The sequence below is a fragment of the Tursiops truncatus genome, chromosome 11, assembly GCF_011762595.2.
Source record: "Tursiops truncatus isolate mTurTru1 chromosome 11, mTurTru1.mat.Y, whole genome shotgun sequence".
Lineage (NCBI taxonomy): Eukaryota > Metazoa > Chordata > Mammalia > Artiodactyla > Delphinidae > Tursiops > Tursiops truncatus.
In genome coordinates, this window is record NC_047044.1 from 16,901,652 (window position 1) to 16,927,658 (window position 26,007).

Sequence of the window (26,007 nt, forward strand, 5' to 3'; positions counted from 1 at the left end):
AGAAATGAATGTTAAGTATAAAATCATTTATAAACACCAATGTGCACGTGCACACACACACAAAAGGCCGATGATACCAATGTTGGTCAGTTAGGGAACAATGGGAAGTCTAATATATTGTGGAAGGTGTGTAAACTGATAGAACTACTTGGGAAAACAATCTGGCATCATCTTGAAAAGCTGATTATGTACATATCACAGAACCCAGCAATCCACTCACAGATATACAATACTTCAGAAAAACTTCTGCACAATTACACCAAGAGACATATACAAAAATGGCAACATTTTTATAATAGCAAAAACTGGAAAAAAACCCAAAAGTCCATCCCCAGGAAAGCTACACAGTAAAGAAAATTAATGAACTACAGCTATTCATCCCAACATGGTTAAGTTCAAATAAAAAATTTTGAGTAAAATGAACCAAGCCAAAGAATACATGAAGAATACATTAATACAAATTTCAAAAACATAACTAAACAATGAATGGTTGACAGATTCATTCATATGTGGCAAACTAAAAAGAAACAAGGGAATGATAAAATTCAGGACTGTGGTTCCTCTGAGGAGGTAGGATAGGATGCGATCAGGGAGGGACAACACAGGGGCTTTGAAAATATTGGTAACATTCTATTTCCTAAGTGGGATGATAGGTTTTTAAGTGTTTATTATTTTTAAAATTATGCTTATATATTAGATATAAGATATATATGCATCTATACATATATATACTTCTGTATTTGTATTTCATAAAAAATAAATATAACTGGTAATACCTTAAAGAAAAAAATGCTAAAAATCTAAAGACACAATCTCCAAACTATCTTTATTTCCTAAGCAAATCTAAAGCCACTATTAGCAGAAATTTACTAGCAAATCTTTATTTCAGTTTTTACAAAAGGTTAAAAGTGGGCTCTCCTGCCTGTAAGGAGTTTCTTTTTTTTATTTATACAGAGTATGCTAAGAAGCATTTTACCACATTTTCAAAAGTATTCAAATCCCAAAATTATAACACTTTCTCTAAATTACAAAATAAACAGCCTCTGCTGACTAGCCTCATATGCATTAGAATACTATAGAATAATATTAACGTCTCATGTTTTTTTTTTCTTTTCTTTGCGGTATGCAGGCCTCTCACTGTTGTGGCCTCTCCCGTTGCGGAGCACAGGCTCCGGACGTGCAGGCTCAGCAGCCATGGCTCACGGGCCCAGCCGCTCCGCGGCATGTGGGATCTTCCCGGACTGGGGCACGAACCCGCGTCCCCTGCATCGGCAGGCGGACTCTCAACCACTGCGCCACCAGGGAAGCCTGTCTCATGTATTTTTAAAACTCATGCAACATGCTTAAAACTTCCGTGAGTAAAACTTTACCAATACTTAGGCTAATACCTTTTCATTTTCCTTCTTTTCTCTTTCACTACATGTTAACTTTTAATAAAGTTTATTGGCCATTCATAGAAAACTACTCAGAAATTTCTTTCAGTGGCTAGTTCCGTTATCCAACTGAGAGATGAGTACACTTTTCCATAATTTTTTTATTCTCATAATCAAGAAGTCAAATCTTAACCAAAAGAAAAAATCCTGCTTTAAGCTCGGGTCATTTCTCAATTATAATGGCAAGGTAAAATAATCTAAAACCTACCTTGAGAAGTTCAACAAGCCTGCATAATGCCTTAACTGATGTTTTGGTCATTGGCTTTTGCATGGACATGTAGAGATTCATTGTGGTTTTAATAATGGTACTAATACTGTATGCATATAAAAAGCCCTATAAAAAATAATATAAAACATTGATTATAATCACAAGAAAAGGTTTCATTTCTTCAAGAGTTCATTCTCTATGTAATAATAATTCTTCAACTTGCCAATAACTAGTGTTTTTAAAGTTCATTTTAAAGTCAGCTCTTAAGATTTTGAAATATTCTTTCTTACACAATGTTATACATGGTTGTTAAGTTTCAAAGCAGCCCTTAAAAGTTATGTAACCTATCACTTACCAGAAGTTTAGTAAGGTTGACATTACAGCATATAACCACAGTTAAAGAATCTTTCCATTAAAACAAGACTTTCAGAGGAACGATTTGGATGTCAGGAAGATATCTATTCATCCTTATCTTACCTGCCAGGCAAGAGGATAAAGACTCCTATCTGCTGCAGCTTAAGACAAGAGCTGAGGACTCTAAGGAAGTAGGAATTGAAAAATGAGAAGGAGAAAGAGAGCTGCTCTCTGGCTAGTACAGATGTCCAACAGTATTTCTCAGTTCCAAGCGAATCCCCGTTTCTTTTTCATCCAGGACAATCCCTACTAGCCATCTGCTACCATGTCCCTGCTATGCTGGTGCTATTCAGTCTTTCTCTCTTTCCAGCCCAATAAGAACAGATTCTCTCCTATCCTTCTATTTATGAAGGAAGCCACAGGTCTTCTAAGGTTTAAAAAAAAAAATTTAGTGCTAGTAAACCCAGGGAAACAGTATAGAATACAAAACAGGAAAAAGGGTATTACCTCTCACATATATTTTCATTTAGATCCAAAAAGGACACAGAGAAACATAACGATGGAGATTCTTTAGGTTTATAAAGAAGGACCAAAAAAAGATACATGTACAGTTTAGAGATGAACTACGTTATTGTGAATATATCCAATGAGCCAGGGCAGAAGCTATATGCCAGTGATTCTCAACCTTTTTCTCCTGCTCTACCATCAGTAACAATGGCTCACTAAAGGAGTGATACCCAATGGGGGGAGAGGGGATTTTTGTGAACCAGTAATAGCTCTGTGGTGAAGAGATGTGATAAAATTAAGAGAACTAAGAAATGAGAGAGAAGGTAGCATCCTAAGAGGTGACAATAAGACCAAAGCTTGGGGCATACATGCAGGAAAGAGCCACAAGTCTTACCTTGTCAGCTACAGGACTATTACACCAGACTCTGCCCTAGCGCAGCACTGGGAAAAGTTAAAAAGCAGAGACAAGGAACAGCAAAAGTATAACTCTAAGGCAGGTAAAAAAAAAAGAGAGTTTCTTTTTTGTGGGGGAAAGGGGGCAGAGAACTCACAGGCCAATACCACACCATTCCTTGATGGTCATTAATTTGTGAAGGACATTGACAAAAGATGTATTTTAAACATCTAAATGGGGAGCGGGAAGGTCTGGGGTCTGTTTCCGTTAACTGCAGAATAATTTGGACCAACCTTTCCACAGAAAACAACTAGGAAATCTGGGCAAAACATTTTTAAAATCTCTTGAAAAGCATCAAAGAGCTATCAAGAAAATAAGAAAATACAAGGCCAAGACCTGGGAGAAGACAGAAACCCAAAGACATGAGCCTGCCATTTGTGGCTGCTTTCCCACAGAGGCATCTGCCCATTCCCAAAGAGAGTAGTAAAGACAGAAGCCAAACCCACAAGGGAAGGAGGGTAAAAATATGAGTCCATGGCCCATCAAGGAGGGGACGGGGTCCTGGCAAATCACCTAGGCTCTGAGTTGGGTTCTTAAAAACTCCCCCTAGAAAGTAAGCATGAACTAGAAAAGACAGCCATCATAGAATTTAGGTCCCACTTTAAGTCATCTCAATCTATGACTGGGCTGAGGTGATCTGGGTGCTGCTACTAGCTGTGTATCAGAAGCAAAAATTAAATCCTCTCTGGAGGAAGAAAAACAATACCCAGATCCTCAATTATATCTACAGTTTTTCCATGTACAACATGCGTTATTAAAAATAACAAGGCATACAAAGATATAAGACATATCCAAAAACAAACAACAACAAAAAATAGATAACAGAAAGACCTAGATAATGAAATTATTAGACATGGGCTTCAAAATAGTTATGTTGAATATGCTGAAGAAATAAAACACAAAATTATTTCAGAAAACAACTGGAAACTATAAAAAAGAAACAAACTGAAAAGTAAAATAATTAAAATTAAGAACTCAGAAAAAAATAAGTCAGCAGATGGGTTTAATAGCAGGTTAGATGTAACTGAAAAAATAATTAGAACAGAAAGAGAACAGAAATTAGTACTTAAAGAGTTAATGACTGAGAATTTTCCTACTTGATATATATAGAACACCACAACCAACAATTCTTTTTAAGTATACATGAAATGTTTGCCAAAGCTGTCCATAGGCTGGGCCACAATGGGCCTCAACAAACTTCAAAATACTGGAAGTATCTTAGTACTGCTAGAAATCAATAATAAAAAGATAACTAGGAAACCCTCATGCATTTAGAAACTAAGAATTCTATTTCAAAATTACCAAGAGAGCAAAGTAAAAATCACAATAAATGTTTTTTAATATTCTGAACTAAAGAATAATAAAAATACAACACATCAAAACTTATGGGATAAAAAAAAACAAAAAAAATCTTATGGGATACAGCAAAAAAGTCATGCCTTGGAGGGAGTGTAGAGATTTAAATGCATATATTAGAAAATCTAAATTCATTAATTAAAGTCAAACAGATCCAAACATACATAACCAAATCAATTTTCAGTTTTAAAAACAAAAACACATCCTACCCTTTACAGTTTTTTCAAAGTGCACCTTCTGTACACTGGATTAACAAAGAAATGACCCCCCCCCCCCCAAATATTCTAAGTAAGAAGATGCAACTACCTGTATAAAAACATTACATCTATTGGTGAGGTCTTCAGCAAATTTATCCATTCTCTGCTCTTTAGATAAAATAGATTCCATTTTCATCATCCATGAGCTCACAAAGACGTAGTAAGACTGTACATCTCTAACAAAGGAAATATTGAGGTTATTCAGCATAGGAAAGAAAATTTACTTCCATTTCTTCATACTGGATGGAGTATTTCTCTGCAGCAGCCACTTCATCTTTCTGGTTTTCAATATATACATATATCATATATACAAATATAATTTACTCAAGCAGCAAATATTTACTGAATGCCTATACATGCCAGGCACTGTTTCTCAGTACTAAAAACAAAAAAGGGCAGTGAACACAATAAACAAAAATCTCTGCCCCCACGAAGCTTACATTCTAGAAAGGAGACTTGTATAATAAAGAAATCAGAAACTGAAATCTGTAAGATGTCAGATATGTGCTATGGAAAAAATATAGCAGGGAAAAGAGCCACTGGGGTGGTAAGTACAATTTTAAACACAGTGATCAAGGTAGGCCTATTGTAAAGCTGATTTTGAGCCAAGATTTGAAGGTGAATAAGTAATCCATGCAAATATATAGAGGAGAATTTTAGGAAAGTAAATAACAAATGCGATCATCCCAAAACAGCAGTCTGTCTGGCATGTTCAAGTAATAACAAAGAAGTCAGTATGACAGGAGATGAGAACAGAAAAGATCAGAGAGGTACAGGGGTCGGGGGGGTGGAGGAATAGGAAAGTGGAGAGTGGAAAGGGGATTTGTGTAATGCCTGGTAGGGCAGTAAGGACTTCAGTGGAAAGCCTCTAGAGGATCTGGGCAGAGTGACCTACTCTAACTCTGAAGAGGATCAATATCACTTTGACTGGTATGTTGAAAATAAACTATAAAGGGGACAATGGTAAAAGCAGGAAAACCACTTAGAAAGTTCCTGTGATAATGCAAGAAAAAAGGGATGACAGCTTGAACCAGAGATGAATGGAAGCTGTCAGAATCTGAATATAAAAGCTAACATTTACTGAACGCTTACTATATGCCCAGCCACTGTTATAAGCACTTTACACAAATTAACTCATTAAATCCTCACATTAACCTTATAAGGTTAAGTATTACGATCTCCATTTTACAGAAGAGGAAACTGACACACAGAGAAGTAATGTGCCCAGCATCATGTAACTAGTACACAGCCGAGCCAGGACTTCAGCCCAAATCTAGGAAGCTTTCCCATCGTGGAAAAACTAAATCAATAATATAATTCTACTATGCAGGCTGCTTACTAACAATAAATCACTGTATCAATGCATTTCAAATTACTCAAGATGAGAACTTTTAGCCCACAAGCTATTTAAGCTATACTTCTTTTATTTTAAAAACAATTAAGTTTGGGCTTCCCTGGCGGCGCAGTGGTTGGGAGTCTGCCTGCCGATGCAGGGGACACGGGTTCATGCCCTGGTCCGGGAGGATCCCACATGCCGCGGAGCGGCTGGGCCCATGGGCCATGGCCGCTGAGCCTGCGTGTCCGGAGACTGTGCTCCATGACGGGAGGGGCCACAGCAGTGAGAGGCCCGCATACCGCAAAAAAAAAAAAAAAAAAAATTAAGTTTAATTTTAATTAATTCAATCAAATCTGAGAAAAATTATTTCTTCTGAGCCAGGATTCCATTATACAAAAGACACCAATAGCTGCACTTCTGCCTTTGCCTCAAATGGCACTAAAATGTATTATTTGACTTGTGGATGATTTGATTTAGAAGTCTGGAACGCAGAGTAAGAGCAGAGTCTTAGGGCAATGCCTGCACTTTAAGGAAGAGGCTGTGATCAGGACCCAAGCAGGGATACCATGTACAGAAGGGAACAGTAAAGTCACAAGCAGGGACAGAAGGAAGAGGCCTACAACAGCAATCAAGTTGATGGCAATCCAGTCAGTAACATTAAGAAGGCTAATACACAGTCAAGGGCAGTCAAGAATCACTGAGTTTTAGGTCACACTACACAGGATAAAGCAGAGGTCTGTCACTCCCCCCATCATTCCTACATCCAGACACCAGATAATCTTTATCTCCTGTAAATATATAAAAATGAAACTGCTTCAAGTTTTAAAAAGCCAAGTTAAATGACAGTGAGTCCAAAAAGGGTCCTGTCAGATTGTCAGCTTCATTTCAAAGTACAAACAGGAGTAACACTAGGGAGAAAGAACAAATCTCCTGTCCTAATATAAAGCACTCAACAGTGTCAACACTTGTACGTCAACTGGAGGTTTGAAACAAAGGTTCATACCTCTACCCTCCAAGGGCAGTATCCCCAGCATCAAAATGGTTGTGAACAAAAAGCAAAGTGCAGCAACCTACAAACCTTGGACCCTAGTCAAAGAGGTGGCTGGGGGCACTTGGCCACGTGGGGTCTAATGTATGGTGCGGAGGCAGGAAAACTGTCCCCCACTGTTTCCTCTTCCTCCATAATGAACTCTGGAGCCTGACTGGGACAGCCCTTAGTCACTTCCTCAACTTCTTCTAAAATGTCAGACAAAGCTCATGCTGATCACACCATCTCCTCTCTCCTGGGTTGCATTTTAGTGTTGTGAATTTTAGGATTCTTTGGCAGTTAATGAGGAGAATGAAAAAGACATTGCCCTCTTCAGCTCAAAGGAGCTCTATAGTGACCGCAGAGAGGTATGTTTTTGAAATTAAAGAATTTAGAAATATTGAAATGTTATCACACGGGGGAGGGGGGGTTGTCTTTGAAAGTCAACTTATTCAATCTTTTACATAATAAGACTCAGTTCCTCCAGCACCCTGGACTGATGGTCATCTCTATTCTGCCTGCATAGCTCTAGTGAAAGGGTACATTACCTCTCAGGGCAGCCTACACAACTCTGTCGCAAAGGCTCTAGAGTAGGATGGGCGTGGGTTTGCATGCCTTCTCTGATACGTACCCAGCTGTGTGACCTGGCAAAGTTCATTTCTCTAAGCCTCATTTTCCTTACCTGAAAATGGGATAAAAATATAGAGAAACACTATAGGGTAGTGTTAAGAGCTTGTGCTCTATAGAGTTAGACTTCCCAGCTCTGCCACATATTAGTTGCTTCAATTTGGGTAAGTTCAATCCCTCTGTGTCTCAATTTTCTCACCTATAAAATGGACATGACAACAGTACCTACCTCATAGGATTTTCTGATGATTAAAAAAGATGATACACATGAAGTTCCTGGAATAGTTATTGGCTTATAGAAAGCATAGGGTAAATACTAGTTGTGACTTTGTTATTTCCCATATGAGAAGACTGTTACAGGGTTTACAAAAGACAATGTGTTTAAAGCTTTAGCATAATGCCTACTACATAGTTACAAGCTTGATAATGTTGGCAATTATTATTAATATCTGTCACATTCATCTTTTGGTTCTAATTCAACTTCTTGGAGCCACAGAGATCAAATCTGTTCCCTCTTCAACCTGAATGCCCTTCAAATATTTAAAGAAATCTAATACATCATTCCTCAGATTTCTCTTTTAAAGGCCAAACTATATAGAGACTTTTCAGTGAGTCTTCAAAGGTCATGGTTCTCAGATCTAACATCCTGATCAGGTTCATCTGAAGATGCTACCGTTTGTGACACTCTTAAAATGTGGCACCACCAAACACTCATTATAATCTGACCAATAAGAATTTAATGGAACTACCAATTCCCCTAGCCTAGATATTATAACTACTAGCTTCCATAACTTGGGTATAGTTATTAATGTAATCTAAGTACAAACTGACAGTTTTAGCAACTGCATCATACTGTTAAAGAATATGAAGTCTCTGATAACTAAAACATACACATCTTTTTTTAAATTACTGCTACCAAGCCTGGTCCTGTCTCTCCATCCTACTGAGCTCATCTCTTTAATCTAAATCCAAACTTATGTCTTTATCCCTCCTCAACTCTGTTTCAGAGTGTATTGGAGAGCCCTGAAATCTCTGCCATGAGTAGTCCTGCCTGAATTGACTTGTCACTCTCCACTAACTTTAATTATAGGACTTGGGAGTACTAAGAGGTGCTTTAGGGGATCTCGTATATTCCAGATATATTCCTCTTTGCCCCACTGTACAGAAGTGACCCAATTTCCCCTCAATAGTCAAGATTAACAGAAAGTAGGTAAATATCCCTATTACCCTTTAACCATGTTACAGTTAAAAACTGTCCAGTACAGGGCCACTGGCAGAGTCCTGTGTCACTTCACTTAAAATCTTCATCCCAATCAATGTGAAATTTTAGCAGTATACTCAAGTGACAATGTACAGTAAATTTAATCGTTAAGGCTATGTGATGAGAACATGGGGGCTCATTATACTATTTTCTCTATTTTGTGTATATTTGAAATTTTACACAGTAAGATAAGCTAAAAGATGTAAGTATCAGAAGAAACTAAGAGTTAAAAGTGTTCTTTTAGGAAGCAGGACGAAGGCACAGGGGGGAATGGGGCAGAGGACAATCATTTTTTTCCTCTGAACCTTTAGTACTTCTTAACTTCTTAAATATGTGCATACATTACTTTCATAAAAATAAAAAAAAGGAGTGCATTAAACTAAAGTCAACTCCTGCAAAAATCAACATTGAGTCATGTACACACAATGTTCTAAATGTCATCAACTGGCATCTACTGCAGAGACTTCACTTTACACACAAAAATATTTAATGCACCTGACAGAAAGTATATGAATGTATGCACACGTATCTATATTTCCATAAAGTATAATTTGCCTACATCTTAAATTGAGTTTAAGCCTACAACATTTAAAACAACACTCCTAGAAAATAAATCTTGAGACTGCCCAACGTTTCCTTTGGTAATGAGTAACTATGTCTGATCTTATAATTCAAATGCTTTCTGCATATTTAGAATCAGTATAAAATTTGAAAATATAAACTATCTAAATATTTACATTATGGGTACTTATAAAACCTACTTGGTAAGTGACTGAGCTTTCTGCTGTAGGAAAGTATCTCTGTATATTTTAATGGCTTGAAGACTTTTTCTATCCAGTAGTTTGGCAGCTGCTGGTATTTTCTGGATCAAAAAATTGTCAGGAAACCAAATAATATTAGCAGTCAGAGTGATGGCTGGTACCTGAAACAGGAAATGAAAGAGGAGGAAAATCATTAAATGCAGGTTAAGCAACAAACTGTTTAATAATCCTACAACATGCAATGGAAAACAACCTATTTCAAGAAAAATAATGATAAAAAGATACTCAATAATATGAGATAAATTATGTTAATGTGGCACAGAGTAAAGGCATTCCTATATCTGGTGTGGAGCATGACACTAATTTTATTCTGTCTAAATATTAAACAACACACACTCACAGATTTTCAGATGAACAAAAATATGCAAAAATTAAACAGAAACTTGAGTCTTCATGACCTTTACTTTCACTCTATTTTAGTGAAAAAATACAAAATAAATATCCAAGATGGCTGGGTTCTCATGGTCATATATCACTTGATTATATAAACCATCTAAATTTTCAATTTTGAAAACAGGTGCCACATCATGGAAACAGCAAAGACAGAGAAAAAAATTGTTTTAAATTTCTTCCTACTTCAATAATGAGAATGGGTGGCAAGAAGAGAAAGCGAAGGAAAAGAAAGAGAAAAAAGTAGTAATAGCAAGTTAATATACAGGAAAAAATGTGGAAAAGCATCCACTAATATGTATTTATACAATGTGGAATTATGGGGTATTTTCATTTACTATGTTACTTATTTCTGGAATGCTTAAATATTTTAAATATTCTTTAAAATGAATATTATGATATTATTTTTGTAATTATTATTACAAAATATTACAAAAATTATTATTTTTGTAAGCAGGAATAAAATACATTTTAAAATACCCAATTTTATCCCAAATCTTTTCCATCTATTCAAATTGAAAAAAATAGAAGTTCCAAGTTCTTACCTTCTTACAAATGTCCAATAAAGACTTATAAAACTTTTTATCAACCGTTCGAAAAATCTGAAAGTGCAATACAAAGAGTCCACAAATTCCTACATACTTGTCTCTCTGGTCAATTTCAGAAGGTTCTCCTTATAAAACAATAACATGAGAGAAAAACAGAATATACTTAAAATTCTGCTTTAAAGGAAGTGAAAACTTTTAAATGAAAACCAAAAAATGCATGTTACATTACCAAGTTTGGCTTCTACATTTGCAAAAATTGAGCGAATACTATGTGCAAATTCTTCAGCAAAAGTGCTATTTTTTGACACAGATACTCCTCCATTGAGAGAATCAAACTGCTGTTCTATACAGGCCTAGACAGGAAACATTTAGAGAAATTTACACTCTCATAAGCTATTATGACTTAATATGCTTTAAACAGATTTAAATATAGAGTGATAAACTCCTACATTCATCATTTTGATTTTACTAACACTGAGTCTCAGGTTTTTAACCTTAACCTAATATCTAAATCCTTCTGAATGGGAAATGTATATGTACTTACATATTTGAGTACCCCTTATGTGAAAGTAATAAAACTGAACCAAAATCTATAATTCTACATGAAGAGATACACACAAGTGATGCTTGCTGATGTATAGAAGGTGTATCTGATGAAGCATGGGAAAGCATGCTTTATTTTTTAATTTGCAATTTTAAGAGGAGACTTTTTCTGTTTACAATTACTTTCCTAACACTTTATTACATTATGTGTAGAAATGGCTCCTGGAAAAAGAATCAACAAAAAAATTCTTCTGAAATTAACAGATTAACAGTTAAGTTGGTATAAACAAGAGTTGTGATCATTCTGTAAAAACTGTGATCATCTAAAATATAAATTAAAGGTAACCTTGAATCAGATTTTAAATGGAACACACAGTTGACACTTGAACAAGTGGGGGTTAATCCCCGTATAATTTAGAACTAGCCCTCTGCATCCACGGTTTCTCCGCACACTTGCATTCAGCCAACCGTGGACTGTGTAATACTATAGCGTTTACTATTGAAAAATATACATATATAAGTGGACCTGTGCAGTTCAAACCCATATTGTTCAAGGGTACTGTAATGCAATTTCTGGTGGATACTACCCAAAACTGTGCCATACAACAGAACTTTCTGTGATGATGAAAATGTTTTATATCTGTGCTGTCTGATATGATTGTTAGCCACAGCTGGCTTTTCTCCCAGCTTTACTAAGATATCACTGGCATATAACATATATAAGTTTAAGGTGCACAGTGTGATAATGAGATTACATGCAGCTATTAAGAATTTGACATGTTGCTAGTGTAGCAGAAGAAATGAATTTTTTTTTAAATTAATTTACATTTAAACAGCCACACGTGGTTAGAAGCTACCTGGATTGTGCAGATGCAAATTATATTCCGAGTAGGAAATTAAAACAGACTTATAAAAGGCTGTCTTACAAACCTAAATCTAGAGGTTAACAACAAACAAAATGCTTGACACAACTACTCAGATACTAACCCTTGAACAGTTTTATCCTTTTACATAATTTAAAAAACCCTTATCACAAATACAACCAGTATACTATTAATTTCATTTCCTACTAGATACTGATATAACTATATTTTAGTACATTAACCATGTTTTAAGCCTAAGCACTTTTAAAGAAAAATATAGTCACAACAATATGCTATAAAAGTGGCCCACTACAATTCTGAGATGGGTCTACTAATACAAGCCCATTTACTATAGCCTGATACAGCACTCATACCTGAAATATCATTCCATCAAGTAACTGTCCTTCTAGCTTCAGCAAGAACTTTTCAAATGGCTTTAGTTTTTCTTCCTGAATTCCAAATTTTGAAGGGTTGTGATGGACAGATTTCAGTAACCTTGTAGAAAAGTAGGAGAAAGACCTTTGATTTGCCTAATAAATTATTGTATCAAAAATATTCCCAGAAATCAAAGTTTTATATTTGTATCACTTGTTTGGCTCTACACATTTGAAAATTTGAACAAAAACAATCCTAACATATTTAATTTTCTAATCATACCTTTTTATATCATCTTAAATTCAGATATCTGGTGCTCTCTAGATAAGACATTTAGTGAATGCTTATAGATTGAATAAAACAAAATGCCTTGACTTTTAAAAGTTCTGGAGTATAAAACAATAAAACCAAGCGGAGAATAAACAACTATCATTCGTATAGAACAAGGAAAAAATGAATCTGAGTCCTAAGATAGTCAAATTAACAACTACACTTTAAGAATTAGGATGCTTTGTACAAGTATATCATACACTCAAAAAGCCTACCTGAAATTAAAAGAATGGTTACTGTCTTCAAAGAAAATCTGACATGAGATCCTTCTAAGTACAGATCTTCAGGTCTCCTAACGGATCTGTTCTATTTATATTTATTTATTTTTTACTAATACATTACCTATACAAAGTAAGAGTATTTTAAACATTGTAATTGGCTCACCTTTTGTACATAGTCCAGTGGTCTTTCAGTGTGATATGATTGTCAATAATTTCATCCAGGGTAAGCAGAACTGTTAGCAGCTCTCCCAAGTGCTCATACATAGTCTGTCAAAAAACCTTAAATGATTATCATTTAATCACTAGTTAGAAGTTAAGCTTCATGTGGATTTTTTAAGTTAAACACACTTGGGCTAATTACTAAATTAAAGTAGTGGGTAAATTAAACTACAGATGAAACTGTTAATCCTCAGATGGAACCATCAGCCTTAAATTGGGAAACCCTTCACCCAATATTTCATCCTTGATCATGATACTGTAGATTCTCTGAAGAGACCACTTGGAGAGTCTGCATTGGGCGAATACTAGGAAGAGTTACACTGATAGTGGGTCAGTAATGCCTCATCAACTTCACAGATACAAGAGAACAAAAGCAAAAAAAAGAACTCCTTTAAGAGCCTTGCAATAATTGTTGTACTCCCCAATCATACAAACTCCAAAGTAAAATATACTAAAAATTACAATTTTACAGGTCAAGTTAAATTACTTTTACCTGAAAATGAACTCCAGTTGTCTCTATAATTTTGGGTGCAATCCTGTAATAAAATAACACCCAAGTTTAAAAAAAAAAAATCTCCTTTTTTGTCACAGTTCATGTTTAAGGAAAACACATAACAGCAGAAGCTCTTGGAATTTTAATATGTATTTATTTTTATTTAGGCTTTAGTCACTAAAATTTACACGACCCAAAGAATTATTATCGTATTCCACTTTCCCAAGCAGATAACTTGTACATACAGAGTCTGGGCTCTCCTTGCCTACACCCAACTCCTCAGTGGGTAGGTATATGTCAATAGGCAGCCCATGAATAACCCTTAGCCATTCAAACCTAAAGGATCTAACTTGGGATGGAGCTAAAGAAATAACAAAACTGGTATTTCTTTCTTTCTAAACTATCAGAATTTCGCAATTTTCAACTAGAATCTTTATCCCACCCAAACTGGCATTTGGGAACTAGACCTCTGTTCAGTTGGATTTATTGCTAGCATTCTCATTCCTACTGAAAAAACAATGCATACAAATGGGATTATACCAAAGTCAAAAGCCCCAGGATAATTCAATTTTACTTCCTAGAGAGTCAATCTACTCAACAGTAAATAAATTGATACTTATCAAAGCATATATAAATATCCCACAAGATAGAATATTTAAAAAATTAAACACAAAATTCAGACAAATTTCCTCTTTCAAGGGCAGCAGTGTGGTAGTGGGGAGTCTCTTTGAATTACACACCAAGTACAGCAGGGGTTGGGGGGAGCTGTGCTCTCATTCACTTCTGCCATGAGGAGAACCTCAGTGAGAGCACAGAACATAAAATAAATAACTGACTGACTGGAAAAACATGAGAATGAGAAACAGTTAACACAGTCTTTCACTTTATAAAGAGAGTTGAGATGCAGCATGGTATAGTAAGAACAACAATGAATGGACTGGTGACCAAAAAAGCAGTACCTAACTTGCTATGGAATCTTGGCAAATAATTCCTTTGGGCTTCAGTTATCTCTCTTCTCATAATTGAGACTCCCTAGTCATATACCTAAACAAAGTTTTGTAACATTATAATTAAGTAGTAAATGGGAAAATTTTTAAATATACAGTTTTAATCAAATGCAAGATATTACTTTGTGGTGGTTAAGAATACTAAGGGCTCTATGAAAATGTGGTCTTTTTCTTGATTTAGGGCAGTGGTCTCCAAACTTGGAAGAGCATTAGAATTACTCACAAAAATTTTTCAGGGTAGATTACCTAGCCCCACTCCCCAAGATTCCGTAGTTTAAGAAAAGTGTCACATGATTCTAATCCAAGGACCCTTCAATGTAAAGGAAAGGGGAAATAAGTAGAGACAACTTGGTACATATACTAATTCTATATTAGCCTTTTCTATACAATCAGATTTCTTTAAGATTATTGTCAACATTCTCGTTCAGACAGATAATGGGCTCATTCACCATGGCAGAAACTGTCTTACTAACCTATGGATTACACACATCAAGTAGTGTTTAAAACATCATGAGTGTTCAGAGAACGCTGAATAAGTGAATGAAGGAATGAGTGAATAAGTGAGTGAACAAATGAAAAACTTTCAGATATTTAGCTAGTTTAAGAAAAACATTTCCTGCATCTCTATTAAAAAATGTAAAAACATTTCTAAAATCCATTACTTGTTACTGATATAGAGGGCAGCCAACTGATGGACTACATTCATCACCACTTCATAGCACCTCGTAACAAAACAAGACAGTTCCTGAAATGACAAGTTGAGTATATGTTACAAGTTGAGTAAATGTCACTATTTCTGACTGAATTTTTATGGTAACAATGCTAAACAAAATAGTTTTCTATTAAAAATCTCCAGTTAACCTGCAGAAAGACAACTTCAAGCATCCTTCAAGCAATCAGTTCTTAATTCACCTCCCAACGTTATTTCTACCTCTTTGCCCCTACAGCATTTCATTCATCCTTCTATTTTAAGTCTTGTTTTCATTACTCATATAACTCCTAACTGACAGAGACTGTCTTATTCCTTCTTTGAATGGCCACTGCCCAGTATGGTGGCTAACCCTCAACTGCTTCTCAATAAATGTCTGCCTATTAAATGAATAAATGAGTGAACATCTGAATGAATGAAGAAGCTCAGAAGCTGCCAGTTTAGAAAGCATGACAATGAGGGGAAGGGGTCTTCAGAAGTCACTCTGAAATAACTTCAAATGTTTATTACCTTGAACCTTATCTATGAACAGGCTTGGCACACATCAAGTGAAATATTAATTATCCCAGGAATATGTTTGTCATTAAATAGTTAACTCACATCTATCCTAAAATATTTAGAGCCTAATTAAACTTATGGCTGCTGTAAACTGTAAGCTCTATGAGGGCAGAAATTTCTGTTGGTTTTGTGCACTGCTGTATCCCAAGCACCAAGAACAGTTTCTAACATATGCTAGGCTCATAAAACATTTGTTGAATGTTTAAAAATGGAATCATATGCAGCTGTTAGATCCACAATTTAAATTTTTTGAAAGTGAAAATAATACATTTCAATTTTATTTAAACAGCTCTAGTTTTACATTTCTTATTAAACTTCTATAAGTCTAATAAAAGCAGAGGAAAGAACAGAAAATGCAGGACAAATAGAAAGCACAAAACAAAAAGGCAGAAATAAGTCCAGATACATAATACACTATTTATATAAGACAGAAATAGAAATAGAATTAACCAATTAAAACACAGAAATTTTCAGATTATATAAAAAAGCAAAATCCAGATAGATGCAGTTTTAAAGAAACACAACTAAAACATAATGACACTGAAAGGCTGAAAGAATAAAAAGAATTTTTAAAAAAATGCTAACTAAAACAGAGCTGGGGTAATGATATTAATATCAAACAGATTTTATTAGCATTACTATAGCTAATGACCATATATGTAACTATATATTACATACATAATTATTATCACAGCTTAAGAAGATCACCACACAATAAAAGATTCCATTTACTGGAAATTATGAACAATTATAAACTTGTATGCACCAAATAAAACATCCTCAAAATAAGAAATGCAAAATTTGACAAAACTAGAGAAACTGACACATTCACTTCAACCTTGTAAATTAACATTTCTTAGACTCCTGCCCAGCAGGCTTCCTGTTAGGTTCTGCCAACAGGTGGCATTAAAAGCAGACTAGAAGGCAGGAAATGGACATCCTTCCTATTTCTTGCTGTTTTTATCAACATAATCCAGGCAGGAGCAGTTCACCCCAGCAATGGCAGCTTGCCCCAGGCTCCTCCCTTCTTTCAGCACTACAGAACCAATCTTCAATTTTAAACTCTACCAGCAGCAACCAGGCAGCACTGCTTCCTCAGAGGTATGATACTAATTCCCTAGGGCTCCTCCTCCTATAGCTCCCAGACTCTGGCAACCCGAACCTTTTCCCTTTTTTACCCTAGATGTAGAGGTGATATCTGCTTCCTCTGGCTTACCTCACTGTTTTTTCTTTCAGCCCTCCAATTCTTATGGAACCAATTCTCTATATTAAATCTCCTCCTTATTTTTTTCTCTTTCTTTCTTTAATTGAAGTATAGTTGATTTATAATACTGTTAGTTTCAGATGTACAGCAAAGTGATTCAATTATATATATTTTTTTCAGATTCTCTTCCATTATAGGTTATTACAAAAGATTGAGTATAGTTCCCTGTGCTATACAGTAAATCCTTGTTGTTTACCTATTTTATGTATAGTATTGTATCTGTTAATCCCAAGCTCCTAATTTATCGCTCCCCACCACCTTTCCCCTTTGGCAACCATAAGTTTGTTTTCTATGTTTGTTTGTTTCAGTTTTGTAAACAAATTCATTTGTATTATTTTTTAGGTTCCACATATAAGTGATATCACATAATATTTGTCTCTCTCTGTCTGACTTACTTCACTTAGTATGAAAATCTCTAGGTCCAGCTCTGTTGCTGCAAATGGCATTATTTCACTCTTTTCTATGGATGAGTAATATTCCATTTTTGTATATATGTACCACATCTTCTTTATCCATTCATCTGTTGATGGACACTTAGGTTGCTTTCATAACTTGGCAATTTTAAATAATGCTGTATCACTGGGGTGCATGTATCTTTTTGAATTAGAGTTTTTGTCTTTCAGAATATATGCCCAGGAGTGGCATTGCTGGATCATATGGTAGCTCTATTAAATCTCCCCTTTTGAAATACCTCATGTGATTTGTTTTCTGGACTGAACCCTGACTGACACAAACCATCATAGAGGATACTTTCAACAAAATGCTCTGTTAGGTAAGAAGACCAAAAAAAGTAGTAAAGATATAAAAGATTTGAATATAGTAGCGTGCGTGATTCAATGAAATATATCAAATCTTATATCCAACAATCAGAAGGTAAGTGAGATTATGAGTACTGTTCCCTTATCTCCAATTTTTGCCTTTGTCATATTATATAAGCATTGCTTTTATAACAGAGAAACAGAAGTTATTTCATTCTTTTGATAAACCAAAAGACCTAGAATAACTAAAACTTTGCAGTGATGAAAAGCATATCTAAACTGAAACATCTGGTTAGAAGCATCATGTGCTGCTGCTTTTAAACCTCATCATAGCTCACATACCAGCTTAAAGATCTCCATTAACAACTTTTTCGAACATAAAGTATCCTTTCCTACCAGGTACAAAATTTAAATTATTTTAAAAGGCATGGTGATAAACTGTCCATAAATGAAATTATACAAAGAAACTTATTTTGATAGCTTATCTTACTAAAAATGCTATGAAAATCTTCCAGGAATTACAATCTCCTTAACTATCAATTTAATCCATCTCCAACTAAGTATCTTACCCTCACAGTACACATTCTTAGCATTTGAAGCTTTCATAACTCTTTTCTGATTGTGTGTGATTTACTCAAACTTTTCAAAGAAAAGGCTCAATAAAAAGTAAAAAACATTTACCTGTAAGAATGAAATAAATCTCCCCATCTGAATTTGGCAATCGCCTTCCACCATGCTGGAATCCGTAGCTTTAAAAGGCAACATGAAGAATATTTCAATTTTTTATTTTAATCAACACCAAAAGAAAAAATGTGATTTTTATTCATTAGGACATCTTCTAATCTGCATAGTATTGAAAACAGAATTTTTACACTGAAGAGAAAAATGAAACAATCATTAATCACACAATTAAAAGTAACCATCTGTTTCACTATTTAATGAATTCAAGGAAAATCCTCATCTAGCTACAGTGCTTTGTAATTTATAAAAATAAACTTCATACAGAATTTGCTGCTGCTTCATCACTGAGGTTTTTTTTACCTGTTTACCAAACAAAAATATAAACCGACAAAAAATCTGAATGTTAATTTTCTCACACTAATACTTCACATGATCATGACAGTCCTAGAATTGCCAGTTAACTTTTTGTTCATTTCAATCGCAAAAAAAAGCATAACATTACAATGTGAAATTTTAAAACTTACCTCCTTCTCCATAAAACAAGAGACCATTGTAAAACTTAGTTTCAGCCTGTTTAAAAAAAATTAAAATAATTTTATAAGGTTGCTATTTTGTTTTTAAATTCCTAAGCTCTCTTAGTTATCCCTATTTAATAGTAAGCAGATGACTACATCACATACATAAATTCACTTAAATTCAAAAACTGCTTGCAATATAGGTAAATGTAATTTATCTTTAGAGTACCAAAGATATTACTGATACTCAACCTTATTTCTTGATTTCTTTAGCCTTTACTTTGTCTTATCTGACCACTCTGTAATTTCCCACATCCTCCCACTAGTTCATGAGAGAAAAAGCAACCACATAGTATCAAAAAGGTAGAGAAAAAAAGATGAAGTTTACCATCTTCTACCAGAGTTTTAATGGCTCATGGGTGAGGAAACACAGAACATATTAAAAATGCAAAGCTTTAAAAAAAAATCAGTTATATCCAGAAAGCCATTATATATGACAAGTAACACAGAAGGAATGCAGACCCAGACTCAAACCATTATTACCAGTAAAATGTTAGGTTGAGTGACACTCTTTCAGCTTCGGTTTCCTCATCTATTCCTCACGTACCTCCTGGGTGGTTATTAGCATTAACGGGGTTAGCATGATGTTTGGTACACAGTAAACACCCAGTGAATGGTACTCATTATTACTACTATTATAAATATACAGTTCATTCAACATTCACTAAATATTTATGCACACTGTACACATATAAGCACATATTTGCTTTTAAATCATGTTTTTAAGGTCTTAAGAGTACAAATAATTACCTCATATTTTAATTTCTTGATTTCACAACAAAGTGCAGCATAAACAGTGATGACCTTGTTTAAGACCTAGTTTCATGAGTAAAAACACAAAAGGAAAAAAGTAAATTATAGCAGATAACTAAAGCATTTTAAAAATAGATTTTTAGGTTTAGGAATCTGTACCTTGTTTTCAGTCTTTATGAGTTCCAAAAGGGAAGACTGTTCATAAGGCAAAAGCTATAGAAACAAAGGAAAATAAAATTTCTTTTTAATTTGAAAAAAATCATGAAAATTCTAAATACACAAACTGAGAGACTATCTCTCTTCTGTGGAAACTTGTGTTCGACCCTGTACTCAGCACTAGCACCACACCAGACGGGCAGTGACTGCTAATGGCTATGGGATTTCTTTTTGGGCTGGTGAAAATGTTCTAAAGTTGACTCTGGTGATGGTGGCACAATTCTATGAATACAGTAAAAACCAAAGAATTGTACGATATATGAATTACATCTCAGGAAAGCTGTTATTAAAGTAAGTCAACATGCGACTTAGGACAGTTGTCTAGCACATAATAAGTACTCAATAAATGTTAGCTATGACTTAAGCGCCAACAGTTTCAAAGATAAAACAGAACTACCTCAAAATGGAACAGAGCAGGAGTGACTTATTTTATATCTTAAAAAAATCACTCCCATATTAAGGTCCCCTAAATAGCATAAGGGAGCTTTTGGGAAATCATGGAAATATTCAGTATCTTGATTGAGATATGAGATACATGGGAATAGGTGCTTGGTAAAATTCACTGAACAGTATTTTAAATCTATGCTTCTCACTGTATGTAAAATAACCTCAATAAAAAAAAACAAGTAAAGCTTCAATATGCTATTCCAATCCTCTTCATTTTCTTGATAATAAAAAACAAGTTAGCTCAAAGAGTTGGGGTTCGTGTCATTCTTTGACACTGAAGACTTTGAGTTTGTGTCATGCTTTAAAAAGGAAAACAAAAACACATGCATGGCTTAGAGAAAAGGAAATTAACCATTTTTCTCCAAGTTTATTTTAGTTCTTTTAGATTCCAAATAATAAAAATACATATCCCAATTTTGAAAACTGTTTTCAAGATACAGTATGTCCTTAAAAAGTATACATAAATTAAAAAATAAAACAAAATCAAACCTTTAATGCTATAGGATCAAGATTGAAATCCCAAACATCTCCAATTGAATCATCCAGTGCGTCCTCAATTCTTCTCAACTGAGAGGTATACTCCTCAAGAAATTTCCCATAATTCTTAAGCTGGACTTCAGCATGAATTTCTAAATTTAAATTTTAAAAGTTTGTAAGAAGTATAAGTAATGAATTACAAGACATTTACTTCAAATAATCTGAAAAGTCACAGCAAAGTAGATACTAAGCATTGTTAATGTATCACTTCAGAATGTCTGGACTTCTTGAAAATAAAGTTTTAAAGTTAAACAATAACTGAACTTTCAATCTTTTCCAAACAGATACGATAATTGTAAAAAACAGTAGATGTTACCACTTAGAGATATCATCTTAAAACTGCAACTTTAAAATACTATGAAAAAGTTACTATACCATTTACTCCAAAATCTAAAATATGTGAATAATGCCTTAGACAACTCAATGTCCTGATTCTATGTTTCAGTCATAAACAACTTTTTTGTGCAAAAAAAAAACATGACCTGATTTAGGTGCAAAAATCTGTGTTGTCATAGAAGCAAAATTTTAAAATGTAATGCTTAATTACACAGTAAACTACATCTAAAAATACACCTAAATATTGTTTTTTAAATGGTTTTAGACCTGCTTCATCATATTATTCCTGTAATGCCTCAAATTTACCAAGATATTTTGTTTTAATTATTTAACTATCATAACAGAATTGGAAAAGCCACTAAAGGACAGTGAGTACAGAATACTGTGCTGATATTTACAGAATTTACACATTAATAGATGACTCTAGGAACTCACTGGAATAAACTGGACAATAAAAGTTTGCCTACTCAGCAAAGTTAATGACAGTAAATATTCCACCTTATTAAACATAAGAATTCATTACTCATTCCAAAGGCAGCAAATTCAACTCCAACTCAGTTTCTTTTATTGATGTGAATTACTTTATTCCATCGCTGTCTTCTAACAAAAAGTAAAAATTTTCTCTCCTCAAATTAGCAATGCCAAGCAACTCTAAGATAAGGTATGTTCTAACTCATTAAGGATAAAGACCTAGCTTCACATTCTCCCCTATTTTGCAACTAATGCTCCAAATCAGGTGGATCAATTAGTTCATTAAGGTTCCCATCTCATTATAGTATTAATCTAGGCAATTCTGGAAAGCAATTAGTCTAGATATGATTCATATTCCAAAAATTAATGAAAACAAAGCACAGAGAAGAGAAGTCCTCTCTTCCCTACAGCTTAAATTTTTAAAACTGCATTAAGATTCTCGAAATCCCAAGTACATGTCTAATTTTCAGTTACGTGGGAAATGACCAAAGCTGCGTTTAAACAGCAAATGAGTTCTTAATGGCAATGCTAGAAAAACATGCCAATGAATTATTCATTTAGTCTGTTTGGAAATTCATAAAGTAGCAGGCAAGAGAAAACCTGTAATAACATTAACGTTCCTTGCCGATAAATTTTTAAGTTGGTAAAAGTTAAAATAAAAAGATTTGAAATAAGAACTCCATAATGATTCTTCAAGAGTAAAAAATGCAAAAACCTATTTACATGCTTATCTCTTCCAACAGACTTAATTCCTTGTTTTATCTTTGTATCCCTAATACCTACCACAGTTCCTGGCATGTGGAAAAAGTCTTTTGAGTGAATCAGATCATTCTGATTGAACCATTTTTCAAACCCAAAACATATTTTCATTCCAATATTTTGCAGATACTAAAGTAGGGAACCTCTGTCCATAAAACTTCATACATGACAAGGTACAGTTCACTTTAACAGTAAATACAGTTATCTTCTCTGTAAACAAGTTGAAAGATTCAACACCACCAGGATCATTTTTTCATGCTGCATAGGAGCTTATAACTTATGGAATGTTTTGTGAAAAACTGCTAACCATCCTGAATTAAGCTCATGCTTCTATGAGAGGCTAATAAAACCTAATTACATCTAATGGGCCTCTGTCTTTTGCAAAATTATGCAAAATATACACGTAATTTTTTTAAATAAATTTATTTATTTTATTATTATTTTTGGCTGCAATGGGTCTTTGTTGCTGCGCGCAGGCTTTCTCTAGTTGCAGCAAGTGGGGGGCTACTCTTCTTCGTTGCGGTGTGTGGGCTTCTCACTGCAGTGGCTTCTCTTGCTACAGAGCACGGGCTCTAGGCACGCGGGCTTCAATAGTTGTGGCGCGCAGGCTTCAGTAGTTGTGGCTCGCGGGCTCTGGAGCGCAGGCTCAGTAGTTGTGGCGCACGGGCTTAGTTGCTCTGCGGCATGTGGGATCTTCCCGGACCAGGGATGGAACCCATGTCGCCTGCATTGGCAGGCAGATTCTTAACCACTGCACCACCAGGGAAGCCCTACCCCTAATTTTTAAAAATTACATTCACCTTTTGAGAAAACTACATTAAAAAAACAAATTCACAAGCAGTATGTTCCAATCTCTCTTATATCACCTACGCAGATTCATATCACCAAAGGTCAGAAACAGATCACCAATTTGCATTCATCTTAGGTAAGGTTTCACTGAAATAGTTTGGCCTCTAAATTTTGCTGCGTGTAACTGAATTTGCTAGGTTAAAATGAGACAATCCAATTTTATTAAGTAAAATCGGAAGCAGATTTGCTGTAATTTCTGAAACCTTTTTAGGTGCGCTGGAAACTACAGGACATCACTTTTGAAAAATACCACTTAACGTAAATAAAAGGCATGGGAGGAGATAAACTTGACATTCACGTGTTTATTTTTTTACCGCGAAATGAGTTCTTTTTCGCTATCTTCTAGAGAAGATAAGCATATGAATATGAAGGTAAAAACACTCAAACTTCCAAAAGTTGGTTTGGGAGGAAAACGAAGAAAGACAGGAAACCGAAACAGGAACCTGGACCTCAGCCTCACCTACCACTGCACGCTCTGAAGATCTGGCGAAAGCCCCGGGCGGCCAGAGACAAGGCAGCCTCCGCTCCCCGGGCTGCGGGCCCTCCCCGGGCGCGCCCCGCCCGAGCCCCCGGCTGCACGAAGTGGACGCCGCGCCCCCCGGGCCACAGCGGGCTCCCCAGGACCACAGCGGGCTCCCCAGGACAGTCACCGCCCCGAAGGCCGAGCCGTGGCCGGGCCTGACCCAGCATCGCCGGGGATCCCAACCCGGAAAGTTAGGTTCGCGAGCGCGTCCCTCTCACATCCCGAGGCGCAGAAAATGTCCCGAAGCGGACGGCTGCGCGCCGACAGCGACGCAGAGCCCTCCCGCAGGAGCGCTGCCGGGGCTGAGGCGGGCCGGGGAGCGTCCACCCGCAACCCTTGCCTGGCGCTCCCTTACTCTGTGAGCCGTCGTCAACGCGGTCGAACTCCCAGTCCGGGGACAGAGTCTCCACCGCCATCACTCCGGTGCCTCCCACAGTCACAGCCCCAAACAGCCTTGGCGACAACGGCGGCCTCACCCGGGCGGCTGTAACCGCACGTGACTTCCGGCTTCAGTCCCGCCCCCACTCGCGAGGGCCGGCCGGGCTCGTTGCCCCGGCGGGTCGCGGGGGCCGCTGGGAAAGCGAGTCCTCCGTGGTGGCTCGAGGAGGCTGCCCCGGCGCCGGTGGTGGTCCTTGCGGTGTCCTCCCGTTCCTGTTTGGGCCTCGCCACCGTTCAGTTCACTTTTCACGCCACATCAATACCTTCAATTTCGCTCTGCTATCTTCGGGCCATTTTTAATACTAGGAGAAGTGCTCCCTCAGTCTAGCCTAAAAAGGGCAAAATTGATGGGGTCGGGGCTCAGCAGACGCGGTTCTCTAGGACGTCGCCGTCCAGGCGCTTCTTCCCAGAAGCCCGTTTATCCTACGTCTTCCCGGTAGTCACCGTCCGATCTCTTGTTCTGCGCGTCCTATGCAGATTGTTCTTGAGAAAAAAAGCCGTGTGCAAGAGGAGGAGTTTACTTTACGAACACCTTAAGCGAGGAATTTTACTTCTCTGCTAATATTGCGCTCACCGGCTCTCTACCCACCTCTTCTTAAAAAGGCAGGGGGGAAGAAGAAGCGCTGTTTAAGTGGGTTCTAAAAGGTACCTACCCACTAACTGGCTTTTCGGTGAACAAGGATCCGTGTTACCCAGTAAGGCTACATGTCTACAAGTATTTGCACAGCAGTGTTCATTGCTGCATGGTTTTTAACAGATACTAGTAAGAATCCAGGTAAACGTCCATGAATAGGGAGTAATTACATAAAGTTTAATATGGCCATACTACGAAATACTAGATAACTGTTAAAAGAAATGAAGTAGGTTTATAGAGACATGAGAAACTGACAGGAGAAAAATATGTATTTGTGGTTACATTTGTATATTTATATAAACGTGTACTGCCATATATGCATGTAGATGCATAGAAGGAGAACTCAGATCACACCAAACAGGACAGTTGTCAACTGGAAAAGAGTATGTGTTGGTGATTAGAAAGTGAATTTTCAAGTTTTATTGTGTCTACTTACGTGTTTTTAAATCTTTAACAGTGAGAATTTATGAAGGTCTTCTGTAGTCTTAAAAAGGACCAAAAATAACTAACTTAATCAAAGCTAGTAAACGGCCTCTTGAAAGAGCATTCCCTGAGGCCCTTGAATCTGCAGTAGGTCAAATATTTGAGTGCCCACTAGGTACCAGGTACCATGCTAGATGCAGAGATTATTATGAAAAAACAGACAAGAAAGGTGGGTCCCACCCCTATGGTGCTTGCAGTCTTAGTGGGCATTTTAGAAAGGAAAAAAGAAAGGCAACTTGAAAATGACAGGTAACATCAGTGCCTCACGGTTGGCAGACATTTTTCCTTTTACTTATGTGTGATCATGAGTTTGACTTTGCTGTATTCTTCACATTTGTGTTAATCACTGTAATTAATCTCCCAATAGCTCATTATGATACATTGAA

The 26,007-nt window shown here is 36.1% G+C and overlaps 1 protein-coding gene across 4 annotated transcripts in view; it reads right to left on the reverse strand.

The window, feature by feature from the left end:
• Positions 1-24,579, reverse strand: part of WASHC4 (WASH complex subunit 4) — a 51,182-nt gene extending 26,603 nt beyond the window's left edge. For all 4 annotated transcript variants that reach the window (XR_002172879.3, XM_019918474.3, XM_019918473.3 and 1 more), the window contains exons 1-15: positions 24,422-24,579; positions 21,081-21,220; positions 20,088-20,141; positions 19,926-19,991; positions 19,125-19,170; positions 18,601-18,668; positions 15,293-15,375; positions 13,624-13,666; positions 13,075-13,178; positions 12,360-12,480; positions 10,809-10,932; positions 10,577-10,704; positions 9,582-9,742; positions 4,619-4,745; positions 1,642-1,767 (exon numbers count right to left, since the gene is read on the reverse strand). Coding sequence is in view for 3 of the 4 variants with exons in the window: in XM_019918474.3 (XP_019774033.1) it covers positions 1,642-1,767; positions 4,619-4,745; positions 9,582-9,742; positions 10,577-10,704; positions 10,809-10,932; positions 12,360-12,480; positions 13,075-13,178; positions 13,624-13,666; positions 15,293-15,375; positions 18,601-18,668; positions 19,125-19,170; positions 19,926-19,991; positions 20,088-20,141; positions 21,081-21,220; positions 24,422-24,482 (1,452 nt within the window). In the remaining variant the exon portion in view is untranslated. The remainder of the gene's footprint in view (positions 1-1,641; positions 1,768-4,618; positions 4,746-9,581; positions 9,743-10,576; positions 10,705-10,808; positions 10,933-12,359; positions 12,481-13,074; positions 13,179-13,623; positions 13,667-15,292; positions 15,376-18,600; positions 18,669-19,124; positions 19,171-19,925; positions 19,992-20,087; positions 20,142-21,080; positions 21,221-24,421) is intronic.
• Positions 24,580-26,007: the final 1,428 nt, after the last annotated feature.